Source organism: Lissotriton helveticus, chromosome 9 (genome assembly GCF_964261635.1).
Source record: "Lissotriton helveticus chromosome 9, aLisHel1.1, whole genome shotgun sequence".
Lineage (NCBI taxonomy): Eukaryota > Metazoa > Chordata > Amphibia > Caudata > Salamandridae > Lissotriton > Lissotriton helveticus.
The window spans coordinates 1,171,886,079-1,171,910,597 of record NC_136070.1 but is presented as its reverse complement, the minus strand read 5'-3'; the positions used below and the strand labels follow the sequence as shown (position 1 = coordinate 1,171,910,597).

At 43.5% G+C, this 24,519-nt stretch overlaps 1 protein-coding gene across 5 annotated transcripts in view; it reads right to left on the bottom strand.

Annotated features, from left to right (window-relative positions):
• LOC144782331 (inter-alpha-trypsin inhibitor heavy chain H4-like) overlaps positions 1-24,519 on the bottom strand; it is a 473,908-nt gene that overhangs the window by 437,866 nt on the left and 11,523 nt on the right. For all 5 annotated transcript variants that reach the window (XM_078661646.1, XM_078661649.1, XM_078661648.1 and 2 more), the window contains exon 2: positions 5,185-5,345. In XM_078661646.1, the coding sequence (XP_078517772.1) occupies positions 5,185-5,345 (161 nt within the window). The remainder of the gene's footprint in view (positions 1-5,184; positions 5,346-24,519) is intronic.

The following is a 24,519-nucleotide window of genomic DNA, read 5'->3' as shown; positions in this document are numbered from 1 at the left end:
TTCAGCGCCCAGACCACGCACCCAACCACCGAACCAACGCCCCCCACCCTCTGCACCTGGACCTCCGTCAGCACTAAAGACACCACCCACGTGATGAACACCATCCACTCCGGCTCCCCAGCCGACCCCTGCCCACACCACATCTTTAACAAAGCCGACTCCATCATCGCACCCCAACTCCGGAACATCGTTAACATCTCCTTCGCATCTGCCACCTTTCCGGAGAGCTGGAAACATGGGGAGATCAGCGCCCTCCTGAAAAAACCCACCTCGTACCCCACAGACCTCAAGAACTTCCGCCTCATCTCGCTCCTCCCCTTTCCCGCCAAAGTCATCGAGAAGACCGTCAACAAACAGCTAACCGCCTTCCTCGAGACAAACGGCTCCCTTGACCCATCACAGTCCGGTTTCTGAGCAAACCACAGCACCGAGACCGCCCTCATCGCAGCCAACGACGACATCAGGTCCCAGCTCGACAATGGGGAAACTGCTGCCCTCATCCTCCTCGACCTATCGGCCGCATTTGACACAGTCTGCCACCCCACCCTAACAACCCGTCTCCACCACGCCGGGATCCAAGGAAAAGCTCTGAAATGGATCACCTCCTTCCTCTCTGACAGAACTCAGAGAGTCTGCCTCCCCCCTTCCGCTCAGCGGCCACCAAGATCATCTGCGGCGTCCCTCAAGGCTCCTCGCTCAGCCCCACCCTCTTCAACGTCTACATGAGCCCCCTCACAGCCATCGCACGCCAACACAACCTAAACATCATCTCCTACGCTGACGACACCCAGCTGATCCTCTCCCTCACCAACGACCCTGCCACCGCCAGAGCCAACCTCCAGGAAGGAATGAAAGACGTCGCGGAATGGATGAAGCTCAGCCGTCTGAAACTGAACTCAGACAAGACTGAAGTCCTCATCCTCGGACCGTCCCCCTCCGCCTGGGGTGACTCCTGGTGGCCCCCTGCACTGGGCACCGCCCCCAAGCCCACAGACCATGCACGCAACCTCGGATTCATCCTGGACTCCTCCCTCACGATGACCAAGCAAGTCAACGCCGTCTTGCCATCCTGTTTCAACACCCAACGCATGCTCCGAAAGATCTTCCAGTGGATCCCCACCGCAACCAGAAAGACGGTCACCCAGGCCCTCGTCACCAGCTGACTGGACTACGGGTACGCACTCTACGCTGGAACCACAGCCAAACTACAGAAAAGACTACAGTGCAAACAGAACGCTTCTGCACGACTCATCCTGGACGTCCCCCGTCACAGCCTCATCTCTGCCCACCTGAAAGACCTGCACTGGCTCCCCGTCAGCAAGAGTATCAAGTTCAGGCTCCTCACCCATGCACACAAGGCTCTCCACGACATGGGCCCCAAATACCTCAACAACCACCTCACGTTCTACGCACCCACCCGCCAGCTCCGCTCTGCCAGCCTCGCCCTCGCCACCGTCCCACGGATTCGCAGAACCACCACCGGAGGAAGATCTTGCTCCTACCTGGCGGCCAAGACATGGAACTCCCTCCCCACCCACCTACGGCTGACCCAGGACCATCTCTCCTTCAGGAAGCAACTCAAGACCTGGCTCTTCGAGCAATAGCAGCACCCCCCCTCCTCCCAGCGCCTTGAGACCCTCGCGGGTGAGTAGCGCGCTGTACAAATGTGATTGATTGATTGATTGATTGATGGTGTTCTATAAACAAGAACAAAACTTCAGGAGCTTTATTGAAGCAAAACATTTTGACAAAAAAAGTAAAGAGGTTATTAATCAAGAAAGCAACACCACCACACTACATGGCTGGGTGGGGGGCTTTAATTAATGAGTAAGTCAGTGGAATTATGTCCCTAAAATCCATTTAATCTCAGACCAGTGGAGATATTACACTAAGAATGACTATATCCAATTAATAATTAAGAATGTAATTGTTGAGTCCACATCAATGAGAAAACCGTAATGAGATCTTCTCTCAAGTTGCATCATTCCTAGAAACCCATGACATGTGACAGTTTTTTTAGCAAACATTTCATTTGAAATTAATGCAGTTTGGCGGCAACATTCAATTCATGGAAATATTATAACAGATTAAGCAATATAGTATGACCTACTGCAGTTGACTTACTCTGGGGGGATATCCTTGCCTTTGGGCATGCCAACAATGTGCCCACTGTGCGGATGCACTGTGGGACGTGATTTATACCTACCTTCTTCTGTATAAGAAGATAGAGCAGGAGCCTAAGCGGCCCACAGCCAATCATTATATGGACCAAAGTAAGAAGGAAGGCTGGTCAGCTACCAACTGAAACAGCTTCATATTTAATTGCAATGTCCCGAAGAAATACACAACAAACACATTTTAAAACACACAGTTAAAATACAGAAACCAATGCTACAAATAAAAGAGTCTTGTTCTGTGGAAAGTAGCAAATGATCAGTGTCGCAGACGCACTGTGGACCTTTCTTATATCCTCCTCCTTCCGTATGAGAGGAATAAAGCTAAAGTGGGAATCCAAGATGGTTGCTATCAATGTTATGTTATGTTATGCTATGCTATTCTATGCTATGTTATGTTACCGGTATTTGTTAAGTCGACGATCACTTGTTGGTTTCTTGCCGCTGGTGTGGGGTCTAGTTGGTTACATTACTCTTGAGCAAGGCAATGATCATATACTTGTCTGAATAACCAGGTTTTAAAATGTTCTCTGAAATTCATGTAGCATGGGGATGTTCTGATCTCAAGAGGACTGAGAATCTGGAGCTGCCCATTCTCGTCTTTTTAAACTTAAGTGCCAACAGATAGTTCATGAGAGCGGACCACAGTGTACCTTTTGGAGTGTACTTCTGGATTAGATATGTGATAAAGTCAGGGGTTTTATCATTAAGAGTTTAGAAGAAAATGTAACAAGTTTTGAAATTAGTCCTTTTGTCCGCAGGCAGCCAATGTAGATCTTTCATCAAGGGGGTGATATGGTACTATGTAAGTTGTCAGTATATTAATCAGGCTGTCTGATTTAGGTAGGCCCACATATAGGGAGTTGATCTAGAGCCGTAGGAGTATGGAATTTGGAAATTACCCTGATTCCACAGACCAGTTGAGAGCATGAGGAGATCACAGATCTGAGTTGGGGCTACATAGATTGTTCATCATCAATATCCACGCTGAGATTTTTGTACTGATTTTTTAGGTGGTCATGAGCGCTCCCATCTCGGGAGGCCAAGAAGATGTAGTCCAGTAATGAATCTTGTTTTTGGTGATGGTGATTTCTGTTTTGGGTGGTTGCTGCTCATCCAGTTGCGGATGAACTGCATTGTGTTTTGGAAGATTTCCTTTGATTCAGGAGAGTTGTCAATACTAAAGAGTAGTTGCATTTCATTCGCATATTTGTAAATTGTACAGTTCCTAATTTTAGCATGTAAACTAGAAAACTAATAAATTAAAAAGATGTAGAGCGAGGGAGAAGCCCTGTGGGACTCCACACTCTGGATGGACTTTCGATGAGTTGATGGGGGTCACACGGACAGATTGGGAAAGGTCCTTTAGGATGGAAGTAATCCAGTCAAGTGCTGGTCCCCACAACGCCACTGCCTCAGCACAATTCAATAAGCAAACAGACCAAAGTAAAGATAAGCCTGATGAGATACCCAGGGAAATTGCCTAAGCTTGAATTTCTAGAAACACACATTAAACTAATTAAAAAATATTCTCAATTAAAATATAAAAATAGTGCTGCAGATATAAGTGGCTTGTGCTATGCAAAGTAGGAAATTACATGGAGGGCAGACACGCAACAGGATGTAATTTATTTCCTCCTTCCACATGAGATGAGAAAGACTAAACGAGAGCCCAAAATGATCACAGCTAATGACAAAATGAACCATTTTAAGTGGTCATTAATTTAACTTAATTTTTAAAAATTACTATTTAAACAAGCTTTACCAATCCAAATAGGTCTGATCTGCATTTATAGAACTGACTGGAACTTTTTTTTAAACCTGCTGCTAGAAATAATAACAGAAATAATTGTTTTCTTTATGCAATGCATTTATGGCATGAAAAATGTAATAATAATAATCCACATTTTGTAAAGCGCAAACAATCACTCGTAAGGGTCTCTAGGCGCTGTGGGCTGCCGGGAATATTAAGCGAGCTATTGCCCAGAGTCACATGGTGCTGGGCTAATCTGCCGCCGGCCCCGGGGATCGAACCGTGATCCCCAGCTACCGGAGTCAGTCAGTAATGTGTGCTGCTTCTTGGATTTTGAGATGTAAACATGTCCTGCATTCATTGCAGTTCAAGCATTTCCTAGGTGGTGGAATGGTTATACCAAACAGCCAAAAGGGTGAAGTGAGAGAGAAACTCTTCTCTCACATCTTTCAGAGCCACAGTTGAGACTTTGTATAGTCTACAAACTTTGTAACAATAGGTATTTATTGATATTAAAAAATGGTATTGTTCTTTACAAATGATAATGGATTATTTTACTTTAGTTTTGTTTTAATGATTGTAAGTTAAAACATTACAAATAAGAAATACAGTTAGCTAAAAGAAAATACGTAATATAATTAATTTAGTACAAATGCAGAAACACTAAAGGTCAGGGTTGATTCTAGGTTAAAATAGTTTACGTCAGTATTACCACCCTTGACAGTTTTATGGTTAAATGGTGAAATAAATAAAAATTAATAAAAATAAAAAATAGAAGGCTAGGGTAAGTGATAAAAAAGCAATCATTTAAAAAACATAACATTTGCATTAAAAGACACAATTAAGGAAGAAAATTAATTAACAGAATGCAATAAATTACATAGTTGTAAGGATGATGTTATGGATTTCAGGCAGTTGTAAAACCTATTAAAAATGTATTTTGGTGATTTAGTGTCCCATGATGTAGTATACTTGATGGTAGCCACTAAAAGAAACACAAACACAAAAGAAACAACGTTTTTCTGTAGTGGGATCTAATCCTTCCTAAATTATCTTATGTAATATTTGTGTGCTCAACCTAAATGATTTTTAATTGTTGTGCTATTTTGAATACATGTTCATGATTTGTTCCAGTGATGATGGATCTGCAACAGGATACTGTAATATAGCTCCAGTAAGTAAAACAAAAACATATCAATGCCTTTCTTATCGATGAGGTTCAGAAGAATAATATTTAAATATACACATTAATCTTACATTGTAAAATTAGTGATGAAAGCAGTCTTCGGTAATTCAACTTCAAATGTTGCCTCCCTGGAGCCATTAGCCCTGTTGACCACTCTGCTGGTAACAATGTTATGGGCAAATCGAGAGGTCACCTTGCAGTCCACATGCATGCTGTAGATATCAATGCCATGCTGGGAGAAAAAGTAGATGAATTTAACAACTCTTCATTCTAAGGAAAACATAGATTTGACATTCACTGATTTTAATGAAAATATCACCAGAAAATAAAAAAAATTGGTCAAGCATAAGCATTATAGAACATCTTTAACATACATTTAAAAAGAGATTATATAATTAAGAGACACAACTCTCCTTCATTGGCTAAACTAAGGATTCTTGAATGCCCCCACATAAGGATTTAAAGGGAAGAGATTAGAGAATACAGAAACTGTGGGGCCAGATTTGCTAAGCCCTTCCAAGCGAAGCAAGGCAACACAATGGAGATTTACTGAGCCACACAAAGCCACCTTGAGTGGCTCTGCAAAGCTTAGTAAATCCAGAATAACCCAAGCCAGCGCACATTGCTGCTTTGCATCACTTTGCATTGGGGTGGCGCTCCATGCATCTACTCATGGATTTTGAAGCAAGCCTAGATTTATTAAGGGTTGTAAATCTGGGATTGCACCAAAATGGTGTGCCTCACAAAGAGAAACATCTTCATTTCTCCTTGGCATTTTCTCTTTGTACGTGTGCTGCATCCTACAGCACACAAATAAAGAGGAAATTGCCTCTGAGGAATGTTTCAGTGTCCCTTTCTGCATAAAATAAAATCCTATCTGTAATACAGGTACCACTGCATTATGGCGCAAGGGTACCTGTATTGGCGCTAGGGAGAGATCAGAAAAGCATCATGTCTCAGTAGATATGGCGCATTCCTTCTCTCCCCCCCTCACACAGTGCAGCAAAACAATTATTTATTTATTTATTTAAGAAGCTTATAAAGCGCACAGCTACCCCCAAAAAGGGGGTGTCTCAGCGCTAACTGATTACATGCTAAGAGAGGAATGTAGCTTAAAGAGTGGTAAACAACCAAGTTTTGAGTTTGCATCGGAACAATGGTTCCGACTCACTGAACCTCAGATCCAATGGGAGGCTGTTCCAGAGTTTAGCTGTAATTACTCTGAACGCTCTGCCCCCAAACAAGCTGTGTTGCCTTACATTTTGATAAATCTGGCCTGTGATCTCTAACATTTCAATGGATACCAAGATAAATAGGCACTTAGCCCAATATTCCCACCAATCTACAAATCCTTATACGGAAGCAAGTTCCTGTTTGCACCTGAATCAGGATTGTAATTTGGGCACTAATTGTGCCTGCCTGCTGTGTTTTGTATCCCATTCTTGGTATAAAATTTAGAATTGTGGGTAATAGATCACCTCCTATTTGTCACATGCTTTTACCCTCTTATGTACCCTAAAGACATCTTTACATTGATGACATACAATTTCCATGCACATATTTTCTTCTGAAATTAGTACTGTCTCTATAGACCAGTAAAGTGTACTTTGTACTATATCTATTATTGTTCTTTCACCTGCTGTCATTTTCTTCTTTTGTTCTTCTGCTCCCGAGTAGCTGCCTGAAATCCTTCTCACAATCTTTACCTCTACAAATCTATAAATCACTGTAGACCTGATTAGGATGGTGCACGGAATTATGTCCGCCCACCACCCTATCAGAAGCAGGATCAACCAAATAGCCGTCGGTGGTCCGGCCATAGGGATTACGATGCGACTGCCTGCAAGCCGGTCACACTGTCTATTCTTTGCATTACAGCGGGTGCTGCAGCTACCCGCCGCAAAGTTAAAAATGCGCCCTGTACATATCCCTGCACTACATTGCAAGCACTATGCGGTGCCTGCCACAGGGTGCAGGGATATGTTGGGGGCACAATAGGTGCCCTCCAGTGCCAACATCAGAAGGCCAGGGAGGAAGCGGGGCCTGCAATGGGCCCCCAAATTCCCTTTTCACCTGCTTGTTCATGGCGGGTTAACTGCCATGAAGAGGCGTGCAGAAAGGGACATCGTAATCCCTACGGTGGTGCCTGGTAGCCACCGCCACCATGGTAACCAGCGGGCTCCTTGAGCCCGCGGGATGCATGGTGGTCGGTCTTTCTGATTCTTTGTTCCCCCATGGTAAATTAGCTTATTCTTAATTGGTACTTTAACCCAGTTGTAAGACCCTAACACATGGTGTACATAGTGCTTCTGGGGCCTAGAAGTTAAATGCCCCATGTGTACTGCAGCACTTATTGTACCTTCCACTAGAGTGGCAGTGCAAGCATGACTTCAGACCTGACCCTGTAGCCTTTCTGGTGCAGTGTAAAACCTGCAGTACAACCTGCTAAAATAATTCTGTCTGGCAGATAGAAACCTCCCTTTGTATTATTATAAAGTCACACCTATGTTAGCCTTGTAGCCACAATGTGGGGTGCATGCTATTTATGAGTGGGCCAGGCAGTAAATTAATGTTACCATGTTCCTACAGTGACAAGATGATAAAAGCTATTTTCACTGTAAAGAGGATTTGGCTGTTTCATAGAAAAACACTGGGAAGCAAGATTAAATATTAATTGTGATATCTCCGTGTTGGGAGCAGCTAGAGATAGATTGAACCACTATTTCTAATATTTATTAAAAGCCCCCCACAATGGTGACGATGGATTAATAAAACATATAAAAGAAATGTAACATTTAGAAAGTTACCATTTTCCTAACTGAATCTCCTGCAGGCTAATTCGCAATATAACTCAAGTATTTGCCCAACCAGGATTAGACCTGACGACGTGTGAAAACTGCTCCCAGAGCAGTGACAAAGATATGGGCTTAGAGAAACGATTTTTGTTCACTTGTGAGGAAAACCTGATGGGTAGACCCAGGTAATCCATCGACTTCAAATTGGCATTCAATGTTGCATGTAAATGTTAGGAGACACTTAGAAAGGCCCTAGGATTTGTCCTCCTAGGGGCAGATGTATCAACACCCTCATTTGTGATTCTCAAATAGCGATTTGAGAATTGCAAATTGGGATGTATGTAAAAAAATCAGAATTTTTTCGCGATTTCCTAATTTTCCTTAATTGCGATTTGCAAATTGCGAAATCGCAATTAAGGAATAATTTCCCATTCATTTCTATGGGCCAGGAGGCCCATAGGAATGAATGGGAAGTTATTCGCAATTTGCGATTCGCAATTTGAGAATCGCAAATTGAGAATAATTTCAAGGGTGTCATGAGGACACCCTGCTGCACCCCTGAAATTTACATGTGTGCGCATATGGCGCATATACATGCCCTAAGGGCATGTATGAGCGCCACATGGCACCTTTACAAATGCCAAAAAGTGTATTTGTGACAGAAATCGCAAATTACCACCAACTACAAGTAGGTGGTAATTTGCGATTTCTTAATGTGAAATCGCACAACTTAGGTGCTTCATACATAGCATTTAAGGAATCGCAAATTGCAATTCCTTAAATGCTGCCGCAAAATTAAGGAATCGCAAATTTTGCGATTCCTTAATTTTGCGACGCGATTTTCATCATACATTGTATTTTCTGTTTTTTTGTCGCAACCGCTGCTTTTTTGCGAATTGCAGCGTTTGCGACTAAAAACGGATGATACATCTGCCCCCATGTCAAGCTAGTCCCAAACCTAGTAGTGTGAAAGATACCCCCAGAACAGGTTTAAAGGGTCCACATCACCCTGGCCACAACTTTGGGTGGGTGTACAGGCATTTAACAAGGAGAGAATTGTTTCCCTTCTTGGATTTTGAGAGTAAAGGGATTGTTCACAGTAGGTGGTGTGTAGGTTTACTCCTGGGACGTTTTCCTCCATTGGCTTTGGAGAATACATGAGTCACCTCCTCCCACTAGCTGGTGCCACTCACAAATGTGGCACCTGCCAAAGAACAATTTCTGACATTGTGGAAGAACAGACGTGTTTGGTCCTCCTGTCTGTGGCTTGAGAGGAACCCTGAGGGACTGGACCTCCCCCACTTGTATCCATGACAAAGAAGTGGACTCCGAGGGTCGTTTGGCTGATCTCCAGTATAGTTACATACCCACAACAAGCTTGCAAGAGACCTTCTTCCTGAAGTACATAGCTGACTACTACCAACTGGACCTGACAAGGGCTCTGGTGATGACCTTTATTCGAGTGAGTCTTAACCTTCAAGTGCTGTTCCAAAGGTTTTGGGACCCTTGGTTGTGTCTAGCTGGTCTTCTACTACAATCTCCAAAAAGTTAGGGCTTAGAAATATTTTAGACCTCTAGAACTCCAGAGGATTTGGGTGTATGATCCCATTGTATGCTCTCAAGACAGCCTTTCCTGTGCTTATTCAGTTGGGAGCTTCTTTGCAGCAGCAAATCTTATTCAGTGGGGACTCGGGGGGAAGGTATCATGCCTCATGGAACTTATCGCTTGTTTCATCCTGCAGCCTTGCCCCGCAGAATGATTCCAAGTTTTGAAAAAGAGACTAAGTGCATGATTTAGTAAATAAGCAGGCTCACAGTGGAGGACATCCAGTGGAGGACAGTGGAGTAAATAAGCAGGGCTCACAGTGTAGGAGAGACAAAGGGTGCTGAACAGTAGAACCCAGGCAGTTGGAGGAGTTTTCAGATTTCAAGGGGAGTGCAGCAGGCACAGAAGGAATGGAGGAAGCAGCGACCTCTCACCGCTGGGTATATTTCTCTGTATGACATGGCATACCATAGATGCAGAAGTGTGTCACTGTTTCTGGGTAGTGTTGTGTTTGGCATGGCACGTCAATAGGTGCTGCACTCCTGTAAATGAATGGGATTTGAGCCCCGACCCCCACCATGTGGTATACATATATTAGCCACTGGCAGGGACTAGTAGGTAGTTATAATTAGGACTTACTTTCCATAGGAAAAATTATTTCTTTTACTTTTTTTTAAGAATCTTCACGAAATGTTCTAAAAAAGTGTGCCTGTAATTTTTTTTGGTGCATGGAAAGTTTCGGGTGGACAATCAAGTGGGGGCTGAGAAAAAGGAGGGTAAAAAATGTGTGTTTCCCATGCTAATTCCCTTAGGAATTTTAGACATGACTACAGCCCGAACCGCTTAACGTCATTACACCTGTCACTTGGCCCATATGGACATTGTCATCTTCCATAAACACCAGGCAATTGTATTATTAGTCCTGATGATGATCCCCTTTTATTAGGAGCTTAGGATCGAAACGTCGACTTTTCTCAAAAAAAGCCACAAGTTGACCATTGTGTATACTGATTGTGGTTTTTGTTGGTTAGAGCTTGTTGTATTATTTTCAAATTAAGTACAAGCCACCTTTGCTCCAAGTTATTGCCTGTCGATTGTTTGTCTCACAGTATTTCTCTCCCTCACTACCTTTCCCTCATACTAGGTACAGGACTGTGCCTTGTTATAATTGTGTGTAAGTCTATTGTTGCTCCTATTTTACAATTGAACTAATAAATTTCCATGTCCGGCTGCGCATGAGAAAAATATATATAGCACTTATCTAAGTCTATATTATTTATTCCTTTATTCCTTGCATGCTGAGGACCATTGTTTTTTGCAATACTGACCGTATTTGTGTGCCATTTTTCCACTTGTGGCACTTATACTGCATACTAGAGCACGTTAGTTAAAATAAATATTTTTAACTTTTCTTGTGTTTCTGTCAGATTTTATTGTGGATGAGTACAAGAGCATGAGCAAAAGGGTGTGTCTTGCAACCGCAATTCCTGAGAGGGTCAGGAGTGTTGTGTTCTGGGGTGTCTAACCACTTGTTCCTCTGTGAGTATGTAGGAGGGCAAGTGAGACACTGTAGCTAGTCGGTCCCGGGTTCATGGGTACCAAGGTGGTAGGATGACTCAGTCCCCGCCTACTAAGGTCCCATATTTCCAAGCATAGTTCTGTGATTTCACAGAATCCCTGCAACACACCACATTTGGCGGAAAGGTCGCTGTTGGTCCGGAAAGTTACCTTTTTGTAAATTGGTTTAAATACGTTTCGTAGCTTGGGAGATATTAAAGAAAAAACAAATTTGGATATATAGCAATGTGAAGGCTCAGCAAACCCTCCCGATCTCATGCTGAGATCTGATTGGTTGCCAGCACATCAAGTAGGCTGTGTTTGCAGCCATCTTGGGCTCGGATTCAGGCAAGTCCCATGACAAAATGCTAAAGAGAAGAAAAAGGGTAGTAATACCCTGACAACTTTGCTCTGCTTTTGGAGTCCCAGAGGAGCAATAAAGCATATTTGTTTTTTAATTTTTGCTAAAAATTGCAGCCCCCTTCTTGAGGCTCTATGATCTCAGGGACAACCACCTCCCGGGACTAAAGAAACAGTGGTTGAGGCATTGTGTACCACCAAGCCTGGGAATCACCACCACCCTAGGCTAAATAACAGCTAATGGGGGCTCCACAGCTCCCGTTGGCCCAAGGGGACCACCACCTTCCTGGGGAAAAATATTTTTTAAATAATGGGGGAGGCGCTGCGTGATCCCCCTCCTGGACCACCACTCCCCAGGGCTGGTTCCTGCTATTTCCGGGGTGACCACCCCCAGGACACAGCTGTTTGCTTTTGCTGACAGCTCCCGCCAAGCAAAACTAAAAACCCTAGCTCCAGCAGCGGGAGCCCTCAAAGTGTCGCTGTCTGCTGTAAGCAGAGGTTTCAGCAAAGGTGTGGCACGGTGGCCAGGGTGCCTGACTCCAGACTGAGGAGGTTCACGATAGATCTCAGTGCTGCTGGCAGGTTAGCCCAGCACCATGTGACTCTGGGCAATAGCTTGCTTAATCTTCCCGACGGTCCCCAATGCTGGGACACCTCTCTGGAGGTAGCTGTGCGCTTTAGAAATGCTGGTATTTCGTTTCATTTCCCTTTCCCTAGGCATGCGGAAATGGAAAGAGATGAAACTATTGCTCTTGCACACAGGGAGCTGCATTTCCAGCAGCTCCATTTGTGCAGAATCAATGCCAACTCCTGCAGGAGGTGGGAAGCCGGCTGTGACTGCGGGTGCCTTGAGGCTACACCTGCGGTCCACTACAGTGATCTTAGTGTGCCCTAGGTGGTCTCCAGTGCACCCAGGGAGTAGTGGCTGGCCCCGGGGGATGGGTTCCCCCCTGGCGAAATCAGCCAGGGCAGGGCTGGGTCTTGCAGCCACCCTCCCCCATTTGTTTGTGTCCGGGCTCACGGAGAAAAAGCAAAAGCTGGAACAGAAGGAGATGGAGAAAAAAAACAGCAGAAACTGAGGCATAAAAGCAATACTGGCAATGGACAGAGGATGGGAAAGGAAAAGAACAGCAGCAATGGAGGGAGGAAGGGAAAAGGTAAGAGTGGCAATGAAGGGAACAGAGAGAGGGTGAGCAGAGAAAAAGCAAAAGTGGCAATGCTGGGAAAGGAGGCTGGGTGGACAGATACTAAGCAACAGTGAGAATGGAAAGAGGTGGTGAGTGGTGGCAAAGTAACAACAGATTGTGGGAACAGCTGATCCTGTACTGCAAGACCATAACCTCCCTGAAACAGAACACAAGCAACCCAGGACTAGTTTCCCACTAGATAGGACTCATCAGCCTGGTATAGCTTTATTCCAGTGATACACTGTTCACAGTACCAACATCTGGGCATACAGTGCCAATAAAGATGACACACCAAAATATATAAAAGTGATTAATGGAAAGCTTTTATTAATTGCAGCCACTGGTAATTATTCTGGCCGCATCCCAATCCATCATTATTTTGCACACCATCCACCTCAGCCTGGGCCCAGCCAAATGCAAATCAGTTTTGGCTATGTTTCAATGGGAACAGTCCAGTCCGAACTGCCAGGCCAGGTTCTCCCTGTACTGGATCACAAGCAAGCTAGGATCAGTTTTATCCTAGTTAGGGCTCATCCAGTGACAGAGAGTGCACAGAAAACATGTCGGACAGACCCATCCCACTTAGAGTGACACATAAAAGTGTACAAAAAAGTGATGGATGGAAGGCTTGAATTAATCTCAGACACTGGTAATTATCTGCATCCCAGTCCATCGTTATTTTATACACCATGCCACCTCAGTTTGCAGTTTGCATCCAACCTCTAATGTTCCTCTTACAGTAGAGTTGTGACATGATGTAACTGCTATACTTTAATGAGCTATTGCATATGAGGTGTGATGCCATATTGTCTCACTAGAGCCAGTAGCCAAGCAGAAAGGCAGGTTATGAAGCAGAATTACATCCTTGGTTTAAACAAAGAAAGAGAGACCTAGCTTGCAAGTCCTTCTGTACTATTATGATGGAAATAAACCTCCTTTAGCTCCAAAAGAGAGATTTGTTGCAGTGTGTTTTTTAATAGATGGAGCTTCATTTATAAATTGCGACTCATTCTGAACTATAGACATTTTTTTAAACTGTATAGATTAAAATACTAAAAATATTCTTTCAAAAATGACTAAATTTTTTTTACATACTATGGAGGTTTTTTTTACAGAATCCACATTTATTCTATTAATCTGCAACCATACTACATCTTTTCCATGGAGGAGCAAGGGAACAAGGATTTATGATGCCTGAGGGAATTGTGGTGGTCAGAAAATGTATTATATAGAAAAATGTCCTCTGTAATATATTAAAAGGATTTTTGTTGTATGGCATGTCAGAGATGCATGACCTTATAAAGGGACTGAGCTAATGGCCTTGTTCCTCTGTATGATCACAGAACTGCATGGTGACTTACAACATGCTTATATTATACAGTAGAGCAGCAGTTCCCAAACTGTGTTCTCAAATTTGGAGGAAATAGACTGACTGAGTTATATACCACCATCGCTGGTAATGTCATCCAAACAACAAGTTCTACCTGCTTTCTGCAGGCCGAATAGCTCTGTGAGCACTACAAACCCCAGTACACGTGTGTCATATACTGCATTGGATCATTCCTCAGAGTCTTGACCCTTCTCGCAAATGGAACACTAATGGATGTAGATTTGGCCCCGCACACTATTAGGGTGAATGGTTCAGAAATTTCAGGGATTGATTCAGATATTGTTCAAAGGCAGGATCTTCTAGATTGTAACAACGTGGAAGCAACGAATGCAGAAATATGTAATATCTTATTTTGGAATGTAGCGGGGCTGCGATCAAAAATCCCAAATGATATATGGCTCACTTTAGCTGTTAAATTTCAGGTGCTCTGTCTACAGGGGACATGGGCCAGTACAACAATGTATATGGAGGGGTATAAGACTTATTTTTCACCCGCTATTCCCTGGACTTCTGGTAGGGCTAAAGTTCAAGTTCAAGTTCAAGTTCGGGCATTTATATAGCGCACTACTCACCCAGAGGGTCTCAAGGCGCTAGAGGAAGGGGTTCATTATTTGTCGAATAGCCAGGTTTTTAGTTCTTTTCTGAAGGAGATGTGGTTCTGAGTAAGGCGGAGGTGGGTGGGGAGTGAGTTCCAGGTCTTGGCAGCCAGGAAGGAGAAGGATCTGCCACCCATGGTGGATTTCCGGATGAGCGGGACTGCGGCGAGGGCTTGATTGGACGATCTTAGTTGACGGGTGGGTTTGTAGAAGGACAGTCGAGTGTTGAGGCATTCGGGTCCTAGATTGTAGAGGGCCTTGTGTGCGTGGGTGAGAAGGCCTGATAGTCTACATTTCAAATCTCCTGGTGTCTAGGTCTATAACTTACACGAAATCTGATCCCAATTACCAAATTGTAATCATTCATATGAATAAGAGAGAAAAGTTAGTTCTGATAAATTTTTATAATAACATGCATAAGGACCATTTGATTTTAACCTTAAAAAAACGCATCACTCTTCTGGAGATTCGGAGTAGGAACACTTTTTTTTTAATTTAAACTTTAATGTTTAGTTAATTTAAACCATAACAATTTGATGAATGTCACACAACAGATATAAAATGTATAAATGTATCGCTAAAATGATTGATAAAAAGACTTAATGTTAAAAAATTCAAAGCATTAATTGTTCATGTTGTTTTTATATGTTTCTCAAATGCCTGCAAGAACTTCACCAGCTTGCAGTGTATTCTTGGAGCGGTAGTGTCCAGGCTTCCAATAATGGCTGATCTACATGTTCGTAGTTTCATGGACCGATAACTTTTCTTTAGGTGTGACCGTTCCTTGGATAGCATCTTACAGTGACAAATTATGTATGTTAGATCCTCTTTAGGGCTAGCACACAGTCGACAAGAAACATCATCAAGCAGTTTCCAGGCAGGTTCATTGGCTCGTGTCGGAAAGTCGCCAAGTCTCAAAGCCATCAGCTTTTTCTTAATAAAAATAGAGTAAGTTGTTTCCAGGTATTGTGCAGCTGTCAATGTTTTATAGCCATTCATCACAGCCCATGAGTGCGAACGATGGGAGAAAATTTCTCTGTCCAAAATTAACGAGTGGAGTTTTGGCCACTTTATTTAGGGTCTGTTTCAGTACAACAAATGACAGATTATTATCCCATAAGGTTTTTGAGCAGGTTGTCTCCAAAGCTTGCATGAGAAATTGATTTGCTTTGGATTTTTTTGGGGATTTAAACTCTTGCCATAGGTAGGTATTCAGATTGTTATTACTTGCTTTTTGCTTGATCTGATACCACACCTTAATATGAGAATATAGTCTCCCCGGTATTTCATTTTTTAGTCCGAATTCAAGTCGCAATTGAGCTGGTGATGTCGTGCGTGGGAGTCGTAATACTTTTTTGTACATTTTAGTTGTCAAGGTGTTTAGTAGGTCGACGTCCTTTCCGTGCATTGCCACACTTGCATAGGTCAGGGTTTGGAGGATTTTATTTGCCATCACGGTTAGAAGGGGTTTGAGTGATGGCCCTTCCAATTTTTTTGCCAAGGTACTTAGTCCAAATAGCAGAGCACCCGCTCTTTGGGTCAGATAATTCTTCTGATCTTTTAGGTTAAGTTTGTCATCTATAAAAAAAAACAAATATTTGTAAGCCGAGACTTTCTCTAGTGGTTTTCCTTTTAACCGTATATCATGATGCAATCCACGGCGGTTAGTAATCAACATGATTTTAGTTTTTGAGACATTTAATGCCAACTTGTTTGCCAACAAGAATTCCGACAGTTCCGTTACTAATCTGGTTAGCCCCACCTTTGTTAGGCTCAAGAGGACAATGTCGTCTGCATAGGCCAAATGAGTGAGCTGTAAATCACCAAGTTTTGGTGGGTGGGCATTGCAGTGGTTCAATTTCGCAGAGAGATCTGAGATGAAAAGGTTAAATAAGTGTGGCGCAAGAACACACCCCTGTTTGAGGCCGATTGTTGTGGGAACTTTACTCGACAGTCGTGTTCCATCACCAATTTTTACTTGCGTACAATTATCAGAATAAAATAGCAGCAAAGCCATTAGGATACACTCAGGAATTGCCCATGATCTCAATTTCGCCCACAGGAGATTACGATCCACACTGTCGAAGGCCGCCTGAAGATCAATAAAACACATATTCAGATCCTGTTTTCTACTCATGCACTTCTCCGCGATCATAGTTATGGATAGGATATTTGCTGTCATTCCGATCCCCTTCCTGAACCCCGTTTGATTTATGGGGATCAGTTCTTTCTCACTTGACCATGCGGCCAAATCATCCAAGAGTAGAGAAGCAAAATATTTTGCCTTGATGTCCTGCAACGCTATCAAACGATAGTTGTTTGCTAAAGATCTTTCCCCACCTTTGTAAATCGGCGTGAATATTGATCCTTTCCAGCTCTCTGGTACTTGGTTCATGTTTTGTACGTCTGAGAACAGTTCCGCCAGGCAAGGTCCCCAGAATTCCGGAGCATATTTGTACGCCACTTGTGGGATGCCATTCGGGCCTGGCGCCCCGCTTGTTTTTCCTTTTTTGATTCTTTTAATTATTTCTTCCGCCGTGTATGGATTATTCTGAGCGTCCGAGCTTATTACATCACTATGGTCTCTGAACAACGATTTACCCCCTTTTTCTTCTACATGGCACAGTTTGTTTTGACTTTTAGTGCAAGGGTCACTGCTTTGTGTTTTTACCAGAGTGTCCGAGAATTTAGATGCGAGAAATGCTGCCCACTCCGATTCCTGCACATTATAACTCAGGACGTTACAAGGTCTCGTTAACTGGATTATTGTTTACCAGAATATATTAGAATTCTGTACTTTTGAGCTGTAGATTAGTTTTAACCAAAAGCTCTCATTTGTTGACCTTTTATGTTCCCAGATCATGTTTTTATATTCTTTTCTTTGAGCCCTGAAACTGGCCCATTGGCTTGGACCATGATTTGACGACTTTAGCTTCCTTTGAGTTTTTCTAAGGTGTCTTCGCAGGTCTTGTAGCTCTTTCGGGTGTTTTTTCCCTGGTCCATCAGGGCCGGGTTTCATGACAGGCGGCTTCATCTTTGATTTTAATTTTGACAGAAAAAGAGACCATCCTTGAATAGCGTTCATTGAGGAAATCCTTATCTCAGTCAGTGTGTCCTTCATTGTAGAGAACCACTCATAATCATTTGTGTTGGACCAATTTATCCGTTTCAAATTGACAGTACTTAACTGGCCTTCTGGTAAGTGTGATGGTTGCAGTCTTTCCTTGTTCAGGTTAAAAATGCTATGTTGCAATGCATGGTCACTCAACAGGGTAAACTCGATTTTAAAATTGATCACCAGGGGGATTAATGACAGACTAACCATTGTAAAGTCCAACGTGGTTTGAGAATGAAGACCATAGTATGTTTTTCTGGGGGGTTGATCCTCGGAATATCTCCCGTTCAATACACGCAATCCCAGAAACTCCAGTTCAGTCACTAATTGGATTGCTAGACTGTCTTCGCGAGGACCAGTACCTCCTTGCAACTGTTGGGGGACTCCCCAGTAGATGTTATCTGATAATAGTTTATCATCATCTTCAGGTGTTAAAATCAAGTTGGAATTAAAGTCACCCGTTAGTATGAGGTTGGAGAGTGGATCAGTAGACCATAGGTCCATTATGACTTTGCACAACATCTCATTCTTTAGCTTTTTTGCCTTAATTTTTGGTTGCGTATAATAATTAACCAGGATTGTTGGTTTATTACAGTTATTGCTTTGATCTGTTAGTTTCATTAGCTGAATACTGGGATCCGGTGATTGTAGTTGTACTGAATTAATTTTTAGAGATGAGGATACATATACAGAAAGGCCACCAATTGCATGGCCATAGATCTTACATTTTTCTGCTGCCACGCTATAATGAATACTCCCAGCAAGTGCCATATCTTCTTGGAGCCAGGTTTCCTGCAGCGCAATTATATCGCAACCGTGCCATTCTTCCAGAGGAAGACCCCCTTCCAGCAGTCTCTTAGCACCTGCGATATTCCATGAAACTAGGTGAATGTCCTTGTTAATATCTTGTTTCTGTATAGTTTTGAACGGTCAGACCTGTCGTTTTGCATTTAGCGTACCAGGGAGCCATTTCCAATTTTCTATTGTACTATGTGATTCCTCATTTGCCCGTTTTGATTCTTCACGTATTGGTGGAAGTTCGTTCTACCCTTTGTATTAAATAGGATGGAATAAACTGGTTTCTTTTGATTTTCATGTGCGTCGTCAATTTTCCTAGTGACTTGAACTCCGCACAACCTCTTCAATGGCGGCGGGTATCGTGGGGAAATCTGATAAGATATTTGAATGCCCCACAATTGAAAGATATCCACTTTCCTCATGATTGCTTCTGCTATTTCTGTTGATTTCCAGGTTGTCAGAGTATGTTCAGCTGATGTTTCATTAGGGCCTTTAAGAAATCGTACCAGCTCAAGATCTGCCGTGTTGATTTCCTTTAGGTCATCAGATTCTGTCAGTAGCTTCAGAATATTGCTCCTGTTTAGTATGTCATGTGTCCCCTGGGACTTATACTCTGGTGACCAAATTACTTTGTTCAGCTCAACACCGGCTTTATGATTGAGTGGCCGTGGCAGGATGACTGATTCCGTATTTACCTGACCAACCTCTGGGTTCTTTACGCAGAGTTTTATTGGTCTCTGCGACGGGGAGCTTGAGTCCACATTCAGTCCTTGACTTTCGTAATAGGATGAGACCTCTCTGATTATGATTGCCCTGTCCGTTGTTGGTTGAGTTGAAGGTGCTGGAATTCCCTTTAGACCCTCATCAGTATGAGTTAACATTTGTGCAAGGTTAATTAAACATTCAGGGGCAGTATTTTTTTCCATTGGCTGATCATCCACCTGTGGTATTGTTGGTATTAATTCCACTATACTCCCACTAGGTTGTAAATGACCCCTCTTATCATCCTTATTTGAACCTGGGACCATGACTTCAGTACGATTAATGTTGTAATTTGCTTCTTGCTGCATGCTCTGATTACCAGTATATTTGCAATCTCTTTCAGGTTTTAAAATAGGTGGATGATTTGTGCCAGCCATCTCGGTTTGCTGTATTTTTTTCACAGATATAGAATTAGTAAGTGTGTCGGATTTCTGGAGGTTTTTGACAGCATTTTTGGACACTGATTTACCTCCTTTAGCCGTTTCATTACTTGCTATTGACTCTGTGTAGCTTTCGGATTTACCAGTTGTTTTTGGCAAACGTTGGTTCAAATTAAAAAAGATTAGATATAATCCACTATCCTTGTTTGGAACGACCCCACTTTTCTTATTTCTGGCTTTCCTCTCTTTTTTCCTTTGTCTCTTAGTTACCATTGGCTTTGTGGTCTCATTATTTCCAGCGTCGTTCACAGCTATTATGTCGATGACATCACCTGTCTCTTAGTTACCATTGGCTTTGTGGTCTCATTATTTCCAGCGTCGTTCACAGCTATTATGTCGATGACATCACCTGTATTAATCTAGCCAAGGCCATGTTAACCTCATTGGTACAGGACACTTTTGTAGTATTTTCATCGTCCTGTAAGTTTAACTCAGGCTTGGCAATGGTCCTACCCACCTGCATCTCATCTGCATTAATCAATCTTTGATTTAGGGTTAAAATCTGTTCTAGGATGACTGGGAGAGTGCGCAATTTATCCAAAACTGGGCCACAGGAACAGGAGGATTGCACCTGATACGTATGTGCTTGTGCTCTTGATATTAGGCTATTTAAGTTATCCAGCTTTGTATCTATCCCGGCAATGTTGGTCGCAATAATGCTCATTAAGTCGATTTGGATGTCCAATTTATCTGATTGCATTGTCATAGTTGTTACAGACGTTTGCAAGACTTTTAGGAGAGGGGCAACCAAATTCACGAAGGCCATATCCATTTGCGATTTAGTCATGGGTTCCTCCTTTGTTGGATTTTTGTGGTTTGTGTGATATGTGTTAATTGTTGGTGGTAAAGACAAAGACACCCTGGGACCCATTGGTCTCTGTAGATGTTCCATGAGACCCTCATCTGCCAGATAATTGACCTCCATGACACTCTCGGTTGTTCCTACCCCCTCTGACTCCCCTTTACCTGGGAAGAACCCAATCCTTCCAGTCACCCTTGTCTGACAATGAGCTTGTATTGTGACTGGAACTGGCCACTTCCGTTGTACCCGTGCTGTAGACTTCCCCAAAAGCTGTAGGCTCTGTTAGATCTGGAAAAGCTTGACTCAATCTTACAATTGTTGACAGATCTGGGGATTGCGGGTTTATGGATGTCATTGGTTTGGTCACCAGGGTATTGTGGACTAATGCTGCTGTTTTAACTTCATGATTTTTTCCCCACACTCTTGTTGATTGTTCCTTATTACATAAGCTCTCCATCTGATCAGTATGTTTACATATATCACTTGATTGATTACTATGAGTCACAAAAAAGCTTGAGGAGGCTTTGATTGGGGTGCCCACCCGATGTTCCCCGTGGTGGATCTCAGTTGTAGGCTCTATCGGTGTTAAAAGGCCCGGGACTCCTTCTGTTGATGAAAACACTACATCCCCCGGGTCTTTCAAGTACTGGAATCGAGCGCATGACAAAATGTTGTTTTGGATTGATTTTTCAAACAGAGAGGCGATTGGTGAGATCAGTGGATTTTGTATAGAACTATTTGCTTTATTGGCATTCTGTTCTTCCAATCTTTTTTGTTTGAGGGTGCCTCGTGAGGCTGGAGTCTTGTCCCCTAGAGCCTTCCTCACTTTCCCAGACCTCATGATATAACCAGAAAAAATCTTTATATTGACTTATCTTTATCTTGATCTTTATCCTTGACTTTGTCTTGGTCGTTGGCTTTATTATGTCTTGGACCTTAGGTGTCGCCCTAGCCCAGGCAATACAAGTATTGAACAGACCCCTTACTGCAAGGTGTTCACGAGATAACTCAAGCCTGGTGGTACAAGGCTGCGCAGTCCACACGCAATCCACACGCCCTCCCAAGCCTGTCTGCACCCTTCGTTCCCTACCGTGTAGCCACTTCGTACACCAGGCATAAACTAGGGGATCTGGTGCAGCTGCCGTCAGGGAGGCCACGTTACAGTGATTGCGGGATAGCCAGTTTCCAGTAGAAGGCAGAGCAATAGAGCAGTGGGGGAATCAAGTTTATCTCACGGAATTACTGCATTGACAATACACGATGATTCAGAATTATCAGTGCTACGCTTCGAAAGGATGCGACTTATATTTATAGTTATGTAGTGAATTTACAAGGAGTGTTTATAGTTTATAATAATGTAGCACGCTGGAGTAAATTGTTTTTTTCTTACCGGCCACTGCCAATGCCCGGTGATGATTATCCTCCGCCTACTAGTTTTGTGCAGTAGCCAGCTGTATCCGTTTCCTAGCTTGGCTTGGCTTGGCTTGGCCTCACTTTGGGTTATCAATCCCACTGCTCCATGACTTTCAAGCTCGTACTATCCCCAGGAGCACCGGGCCCCACGGCGCAACGAGATATCAGAATGTTGAAGGGTCTCGTTGGTTGGCCTACAGGTCAGCAACCACAGCGCCGCAGCAGCAGCAGGCGCCCAGCTCCGGCTTGAACGGCTTGGATGGCGTTTTCGACAGCGTGTTTCCCACAACTCTCTAGCGCTCCAAGTGTTACACACCAGCCATGCAACTTTCCAGGAAATACCGTTAATCAACTTTATCCAACATTCATAAAGTTCATAAAGTTCATAGTTAGTCGTTTGAAATGGGCAATTGCTGGCGCTTTGTTAAATGTTTTGGGAATGCTTTAAAATAAATGCGCCGATACTGTCGAAACACCAATGCTGCCCCTCTCACCAGTAGCACTGTATGCACTGTATGCTGAGGTCCTGTGGATCCTGTTCTGCTTTGACCGTAGCCTGGCCCCCCCTCAGGCACCGTAGGGCTAAACAACCGAGAGGACAACGGGAGACTGGAATCAGGGAGTCAGGGAGACGCCGCAGTGTACGCAGCCCAAGTGCGCTAGTTGTCAATTTCTCCGTCCTCCCCTGGTCTGCCGAGGGCTCTGCTTGAGATCTGCTGGGGTTCCCGTTCCCACCGGGTCGTTCCCGCGTTTACCGCCGCAGCCGCGAGAGAGACCAGACAGAGAGATATGGGAGCGGGAGCGGCTCAGAGCAGATTGAATTTCTCGAGCCCCCCTCCAGCATCCTCTTGCCTTTTGCCTCCCGGCTCCACGGCAGGCATGAAGAAAAAAAGAAGAAATCCACCGGGATCTGCTCCGGCGGGCTACAGGGAGCTCCCTCAACCAGCAGTTGCTCGGCGATTGCTCAGCTCAGCTCATGGCTCACTGCTGACCTCTCAGTAGGAACACTTATCCACCCTTGGTGGTATGGGGGGGCGATTTTAATATATCGCCATGCAATCAGGTTTCAGGTTTCAGGTTTCATACGTCTTTATTTCGAGTATTTACATTAAAAAAAAATTCATCGTAACAAAACATCCATAAAAGCACTATACACAACAAACTAACAATTCTCTTTCCTCCTGATTAAAACATTCTAAAACATGATTAAATTGTGTTATTGAGACGTACTAATATAAAATCATTTAAAACTAACAGTTGATCATCTTACATGTGGGTATCTTGCTCTAATGATCCATGCCCACCCCAGGAATTTTGCCACACCTATTATCACAATCTCTGAAGTGTTAGATCTTAAAACCCAAAGTGCCTCAGTGCTCACCCGTGTGTTCAACATCCTGCAAATGGGCTTTAGCCATTTACTCCGGGGGGCGGAGTAAGCAGGGCAGGCAAAAAAGATGTGACCAATAGTCTCCTTGTGGACTCTACACCAGGGGCAATGCTCAGATGACTGGCCTCGCCATTTACTGGTAAAGGACTTTACAGGCAGTGACCCAACTCTAAACTGGTGATACAGCTTTCTGTCCATACCCCTGGTGATGACATCCCAATAATCCTCCAAATGGTGATCAAGTTTGTGAGCCAGGAACTTCCCAGTCAAAGTAACAGATTCAGACTGCAAAGCCAAATGACGTCTTACAGTTGCCCAGTACAACATTTTAAATCCTTTTTTAGATGGAAAGATGTTTTCCCCCGGGGCTACCCACAGTGAGCTAAGTCCCATATTTTCCAAGATTAGCTTCACCTCTCTAAACCAAGGGATATTACCTGATCCCATGATCGATCTTACATCTGAGATTTCGTTAGCAAAGCGTGCTAATTCCGGCGTTGACCAAATTCGCCTCCACAAAGCTACCATCCAAAACTGCGCTAGCTCTTTAATCGTCTGACACCCCATATCAAGCTGTAATGGTTTGGTTGGGGTGGATTGCGGAAGACCTACCAAATTACGCAGAAACTTATTTTGGATTCTAACCAAAGGGGCTAGGTCCGTAAAGCCCCATAGGTCAGCACCATACAGAATAGCAGATCTAATTTTGGCATCATAAATTTTTAGTGCAGGCATTACCCTTTTGGTTTGTGACTTTCTTTGTTCCTGAATTAGGCACCCCGTTAGTCGAGCAAATTTCAAACAAAGTGCTTCGATCTGAGGTTTCCATCGCAGCCTATAATCCAGGACCACCCCAAGATAGGTCATAACCTCCACCTGCTCTAATTCCACACCGTTCATACTAACGTGACTCTTTAGTGGCCTATTTTTAGTTAGAACCATAAATTTGGTTTTGCTCACATTTACCTGCAGATCGTTCAGTTTGCAGAAAGCCTCAAACCTTTTAATCGTTGTCTGTAATCCCTTTTGTGTTTTCGAGAGAATTACGGTGTCATCGGCAAAGATGAGCAATGGAAACTTGAAGCCACCCAGACTAGGCGCGTCAGTCGGCGTATCTGCTAAGTATTGCACAACTTGGTTAATAAACAATAAAAACAAAGTGGGTGCCAGAACACAACCCTGGCGAACGCCACGTGTAACTGGGAATCGCTCCGTCACCTGCCCCTGTCCACCCCACCTGACCCTAGCAAAGTTA